The sequence below is a fragment of the Berghia stephanieae genome, chromosome 6 (genome assembly GCF_034508935.2).
Source record: "Berghia stephanieae isolate SIO BIC M18660-M18661 chromosome 6, UCSD_Bste_1.3, whole genome shotgun sequence".
Lineage (NCBI taxonomy): Eukaryota > Metazoa > Mollusca > Gastropoda > Nudibranchia > Aeolidiidae > Berghia > Berghia stephanieae.
The window spans coordinates 10,094,099-10,100,885 of record NC_088365.1 but is presented as its reverse complement, the minus strand read 5'-3'; the positions used below and the strand labels follow the sequence as shown (position 1 = coordinate 10,100,885).

General features: G+C 34.8%; 2 protein-coding genes across 2 annotated transcripts in view; one reads left to right on the top strand and one right to left on the bottom strand.

The window, feature by feature from the left end:
- Nucleotides 1-245: 245 nt before the first annotated feature.
- LOC144974455 (NADH dehydrogenase [ubiquinone] 1 beta subcomplex subunit 11, mitochondrial-like) lies at nt 246-5,572 on the bottom strand. Its single transcript, XM_078917331.1, has 3 exons — nt 5,326-5,572; nt 2,063-2,196; nt 246-744 (listed from the first exon to the last, which is right to left on the bottom strand). Exons 1-3 carry the CDS (start codon nt 5,548-5,550, stop codon nt 594-596), a joined length of 510 nt encoding a protein of 169 aa, XP_078773457.1. The 5' UTR covers nt 5,551-5,572; the 3' UTR covers nt 246-593.
- A 91-nt stretch (nt 5,573-5,663) lies between these two features.
- LOC144974465 (uncharacterized) overlaps nt 5,664-6,787 on the top strand; it is a 50,366-nt gene continuing 49,242 nt past the window's right edge. The window contains exon 1 of the mRNA XM_078917352.1: nt 5,664-6,230. The gene's annotated coding sequence lies outside the window, so the exon portion shown is untranslated. The remainder of the gene's footprint in view (nt 6,231-6,787) is intronic.

The following is a 6,787-nucleotide window of genomic DNA, read 5'->3' as shown; positions in this document are numbered from 1 at the left end:
AAAAGTAAGTTGAACATTTTAGGCACACAAAAAAAAGCAAAAAACAATTACACACTAAATTCAGGGTATAATAGGATAACGACAAATAACACCACCTCCCCACCCCACCCCCCTTTCCGCCCTCCATCACACACCAACCTGTGTTTATCATGTGAAATGAACACAAGAAAGTTGAAATTTTTTTTTTTTGAAAATGATCATTTCAATAATTTTTTTTTTTAAATAAGGGAAAAATAAGCAATTCAAAAGGTTTACATGAAATTTATTAATACAAGCCTCGAACCAGGCACTCCATTTCAAACAACTATGTACAAGTTACTCATTGTCACATCTGTGATAAATTTACTATCCTAAGAATCACACATCACAATCAACAAGTTTACATTCATAACACATCACATCATCTACCAGTGTAATCGTTTCCAAGAAATTAAAATGAAACCAAAACATTTTCTTTTCAAAAACAAATAAAATATAACAATGGCAAAGAAAAAAAAGCCTTGCTTACGGTTTCATTCTCCTCATCACAGTCTTAGTCTTAGTTCAGTTCAGTCATACATCAATTGGACAACACAAAAAAAACCTATTTGTTCCTAAATAATGATTTCAGTTTCACCAATTTCTTCCTCCGACGGCAATTCAATTTGACTGGGATTAACATAGTTAGGATCAACAAGGGGCAGGCCGTCTCTTTCACGCCGGGCTAGTTCTAAAAATGCTTCTCTGTGGCACCAATCGTGAAACCTGTAAAAGGGAATTTGAGAGGAAAAAACTAATATAAAAGTAACTATAACAACAACAATAATAATAATAATAATAATAATAATAATAATAATAATAATAATAATAATAACAATAATAATAATAACAACAATAATAATAATATTAATAATAATAATAACAATAATAGTAGTAGTGAAAATAATAATAATTTGTCATGAGGGTGGAAAGAAATTGAAAACTAAATTCTAACTTTGAACAAAAATTTCACTTTCAAACTTAAAAAAGAAAAATCTTAGCTCTCCAACCAATGCATCGATATTGACTATCTCAATGACTGCCAAGGGTTTTAGAATTGAAAATCTGCAGATTGCTGAGGTTTATGCATGTTTTTTTTAAACGTTCACCATGTTCACAATTTTTATGATAATAAATAAAACAATTTTAAAAGCAAACAAACCTTGTGTTGTTCTTTCAAATAATACCATTTGTATTGTTAACACAAGATGTGAAGTGAGTAGGAAAATGGCAGAAGACAATAGAGAATAAAGATTTCGTGCTTGTGATGGGGGTTTGAACCCGCGACCTGACTGGTACGACAACTACCTCATTTGTATTGTTGCATTTTAATTCTGGATTGTACAGTAATTTTTTGAAAAGGAGGCAACTTTTTGCAAAAAAAAAACCACCTTCAACTGGAGTCAATACTGCCTTGGACCACTGTTTTAACTAAAAAAACAATCACCAACATGATCAGAATAATAACTGAAACAATAACAAGTAGTTTCATAATGTTTTTCACTAGAGATGTATAACTATTAATTGTTTTCATTTCTCCTGTACGTTGGAAATAAAAAGAAAAAAAAAACAACAAACCCCAGGATATCAGTTACATTGCCCTGCTAGAAAGAATGTCAACAGTAAAAGGTACCCCATGTTTGAATGAATGAATTTATAAATAGCGCCTAGATCCACAATATGCTCCGAGGCGCTTTACAATATGCAAAAAAAACAAAACAATAAATTAATAATTTAAGCATAAAATCTATCTTATATTTGAATAGCATCAATCAATTTGTAATTTAATTACCACGTACTGTGCTACAAGATGAAAATTTAGGATATCTATAATATAATAGAAATGTTAAACATCAAATGATTTTCTAAAGAGATGTGTTTTAATTTTCAAATGTCGGACATTTAAAAAAAACCCTGAAATGTTTCAGATGTGACAGTCAGTGAGTTAAACAGATAATGAGAAGAAAAAGTTAAATAATAGATTTTTAAAATTTATCATCACAAAATCAGACAATTCTTATTCGACAGAACCAAAACCAGATACCTGAGGTCTGGAAGGTAGGCTATGATGAAAGCTCCCCCAATGAAGCCCAAGGTGATTGTAAAGAACATGATAGTGTGGTGTAGAAACCAGTCTTCATCTCTGTCTCCTGGGTCATAACCATATGAGGTGTAGTTCTGAAAATTATAAATAATAATAATAACAATAATAATAATAATAATAATAATAATAATAATAATAATAATAATAATAATAATAATAATAATAATAATAATAATATAATAATAATAATATCAACTTTTTTAAAATGTCAATAATAATAACATTTTTAAAAAGTCAAAAAATGAGTGAAAAGAGTAAAGAGTGAATATAGTCTCCCACACTTATTATCACCAGACAGCGAATATAGCCTTCCACACCATATCACTGTACGGTGAAAATAGTGTGTCAGGCTATTTTCACCGGACGGTGCAAATCGTCCACAAAGATGTTACCGTACGATGAAAATAGTCTCCCACACTATTATCACCGTACGTTGAACCCAAGATATTACCGTACGGTGAAAATTGTCGCCCACTATAATCACCGTACAGTGAATATAGCCTCCCACACCATTATCATCGTACGTTGAAAATCGTCCACAAAGATATTACCGTACATTGAAAATCGTCCACCAAGATATTATAGTACGGTGAAAATTGTTGCCCACACTATTATCACTGTACATTGAATCATGGGTGAAAGTTACTCAATGATATTAATCCTGCAAAGGCAGGTGCACAGAAAAAAAAAATCCTGCAACTACCAATAAGAGGAAAAAACAGAAGTGCGGTTAATTATATAAACTACAGTTTTATGGCGACAGTTGCCGGTTTTTTTCATTTTCGAATTCCGGCCAGACAAAAAAAAAAACGGCGAGACCTCTTTTTCAAAAATAAAAATCCGGCCATGCCGGATTTTTCCGGCGAACTTTCACCCATGCATTGAATATAGCCTTCCACACCATTATCACTAGGTACTTTGGTAAACGTCCATTGCCCTCCAGCAGGGAGCCGATAAATGGCCTAGTGGCTGTGACCCGATTTTTTTTACTTTTGAGTGATGGGTCACAGAAAAAGTTCCATAGATTTTTTGTTTATGGATGGATTTTAATGATTGATGTCTTATTTTCTTCAGGAGAAATTACTCTATCGTTTGGTGTAGTTTATTTTAAAATCAATGACAATTTAGTATAACTTTTGATTATGGATAAAATAGGGTATAATTTAGCTTTGGATAATTAAAAGATTAGAACTTGGTAAATCAAAATTTCATGCTGGCACGTTTATTTAACATCTTAACTTTTTTATAAAATTAAATTCAGGGCAAAGTTGTATACCGCATCCATGAAATTCGTTCCAGTAAAATCCTTACTCAAATCTTAGCGGCCATTTTAGACCAGTTTTGAAATCCAAATGGTGGTTACTACCGGAAATGCACCAATTTTCAGGTCACAAAGTCCGTCAGTAAATGACAAAGGCAAATAGAAGACCATTTTTCAGCCTTTAAACTAACATAACTTTTTTTCTGCTTATCTGATTTTCACAATTTTGGTATCATTAGAATCGTGTTGAAAAGCACTTTAAAATGATATAGGTTTCATTGAGCTCAATCCAATTTGAATTTTTTACCAAAGTACCTATTATCACCGTAATGTGAAAATAGTGTATTTTCACTCAATTTTCACTGTACGGTGAAAATCGTTCACCAAGATATTACCGTACGGTATTACAGTAGTACTCTCCATTTTCACTCTTTCGTTTAGTATTTTATGATCACCGGCTTCAGGCAGCCCTTACCGTTTTCTACCGTACGGTGAAAAACGTCTACCAAGATATTACGGTACGGGGTGAAAGTGAAATAGAGAGGTGGGCCTTTGGCCTACCAACCTCCGCTGCACGTCCAACTCGCCTTGAGCATGCATTCACGTAAAATATAAAGATTTTTTTTAAAAACCTACCTCTGTTTCAAAAACTAGCATCTTTCACCTTTCTAAGAAACATTTTGATTTTTCAGAACTTTAGTTCGTTAAAAAATACCGGCCAATCTGACCCGTTGAGTCGAATGAAAACGAAATTTTGTTGTTTACACGGTTCAAAGGAAATGCCGTAAATAAGCTTTCATGGACTTCCTGTGTTGTTTTTACAGTGTCACGTGACCGTTTTGAGAAATTTGTCGTCTGCTACAAATAATTAGACCGATAGGGGGTAGATATTTTCGTTGGAGCAGAGAAAAAGTGAGTATTATTTCTTGGACTTGTAGAGAGGCCTAGGGTCCACCAGCAGTCAAGTTTATTGAATAAAAGAAAAAAAGGCCTTTTTACTGCACTAATGCACCAAATTGCATACCTATCTATGGACACTTTGTTCCGTATCTTTTTCCCAATAAACTTTTTTAAAAACCTGGGGCCAGGGTTGCTAGTTTGGCCTCCTGGTGGCCTCCCAAAATTTGGTTTGGCCACTTGGCCTCCTGTAACTGTAACCTTTTTGGCTTCCTCTGACTTTCCCCGTTATATCGTTTTACTCTGGTACCGGTAAAACTTATTTTATTTGGCAATCTAAATATCTAAATGCAACACGTGCTAACGCCACAGATTGCATTTGCTAATGCTTCTATATATACGAATTTTCCTTATCCTATCTAAATTGTTTAACAAATCTAAAGAGTTTTCGCGAGGCTAAGGTGGGTTTGGTGGTATTTGGGCTCCTGCCGAGGAATCTGGCCTCTTGCTATAGCTAGTTTGGTCTCTTACTCAAAAATGATCTGGCAACCCTGCCTGGCTAGTCGGTACCTTGATAACAGAAACGATACCCACACGATTTCGCGAGGAATTAATCATGAAAACAATTAGGATATAATTTCAACACAACTTTTGAAATTCATCAAGGATTGTCCATTACCGAATGTTTTTTGATAGATAACAAATGCGTCTTAATCAAATCTAAACTGCTTTTGACTTTGACGGTAAGCGGTAAGTTTTTTATTTATTTTTCGGTCCAAACGAATGATTTATCCTGGTATAGAAGCTAAGCATTGGTAACACCGGCGCAGCTCTCACTCTAGTCTCCCTCACAATTATCACCCGGTGAAAATAGTCTGTCAGTGAGGCTATTTTCACCGTACTGTGAAAATAGTGGCTTCCTTTACATTTTTACTCTAGCTTTTACAAATTTGTTTCACTTCAACAAATCTTAATGGAAATAATGACAACAGTCAACAATTGAGTCAACAGTGACAATCCGAGTGAGCAACTCAGTTCAACTCGCCTCTTCGTTGTCCTTGTCGGTGTTCTCAAAGTGTTTTGTCAGTCGTTTCAAATCTGGACTCTGCATGGGTTCAACGCTAGAGGAAACATCTTTTTTCTTGTCAGATGTTGATATGTAAGCATTGTGATTGATAGCAGGTACAAGAGCTGCTCTCGGCTGGCAGAGACGGGAAAGTGCTCCAAAGTACCGACCTTGTCTGTTTACTAGTCTCCCGATTGACGCCATTTTGGAGGTCAGAATCAGTAGAATGGAGCTCTTCAATGTTATAATTCCTTTAAAAAATGGAAGCATGAAAGAACAAATTTTCACAAACGAAACGAAATTTTAAATATATTTTTATTTAACTCTTTTTAATTAATTAAATGGGTGTCGTTAAGAGGGAGAGAAAAAAAAAATGATATTGATCATAGTGCGGGTGAAGTCGTATTGGATTTAATGGCCCTGTTTGACTGCAATAATGTCTTAATATTAATCTTAATGTTGTTCTATAACCACAACCGCAATGTAGTTCTGAAAATAATATTTTGGTTCTGCATCGATGCACAGCAAAGCCACCAATAACAGCAGTTGCCGAGCGGCACCGAGTCTAAAGTGTGCCAAAATTCTATCTTTGTGGCTTAGCTTGACACACAAAAATAACACAGTGTGATTTCCGTGTAAGACCCAAGTGTTTCCTTAACATGGTTCCTGCTTACCCGAAGACCACCTTATGAAAGAGATGAGTTTAAATTATGAATTAAATATATAATATAAGTTCCTCCAAGTACAGATTGGTTCATGTTTTACCGACAAGAAGAACAAAAAGATATTTTTCGTTTTCAGCATCATTGTTCCAGGTGACTATAAAGTGTGTTACTAATGCTTGGACCAGTGGATTAAGGATTCTTGAGGGATACACATCATCAGTAAGTTCAAATTATAATGTCATATTTAATTCGTTTCATCTGTATCAATGTTTTGTGTATTATTGCCTATTACTATGACTTACTTTGACTTACTTAAACGCTAATTTGCTTTGACACCTTTGTGAACTTACTAAGTTCACGAAGCTTGACAGCCTTAGGCCATCGATGTTGTATTGCATCACCATGTGACTCTTCTTCGGGTCGTCTTGTCCACCCGTTTCCACGTGTATCCATCCCAATTTGCTTCCTCCAACGTGCTCCTCCGTCGCCAATTAATTATTTTCTTCACCTCCCTGATCTTCTTCTTCTTCCTTGGGGATTCCATGAGAGAACACGTTTTGTGGTGTTACATTCAGGTTATCAAAATGGCTGGCCCATCCATCCCCACTTTCTCTTTCTGATTTGTATATAATTTAAGGTTGTCGTCTGACAGTTTCCACAGATCTTAATTTCTGACCTTTCCCGTTCGCTTGTGGCCAAAAGCATTCTCAGACATTTGTGTATAAAAGTCTGTAATTCGTTGGTGAAGACTTTGGTTGTCATCCATATTTCTGATC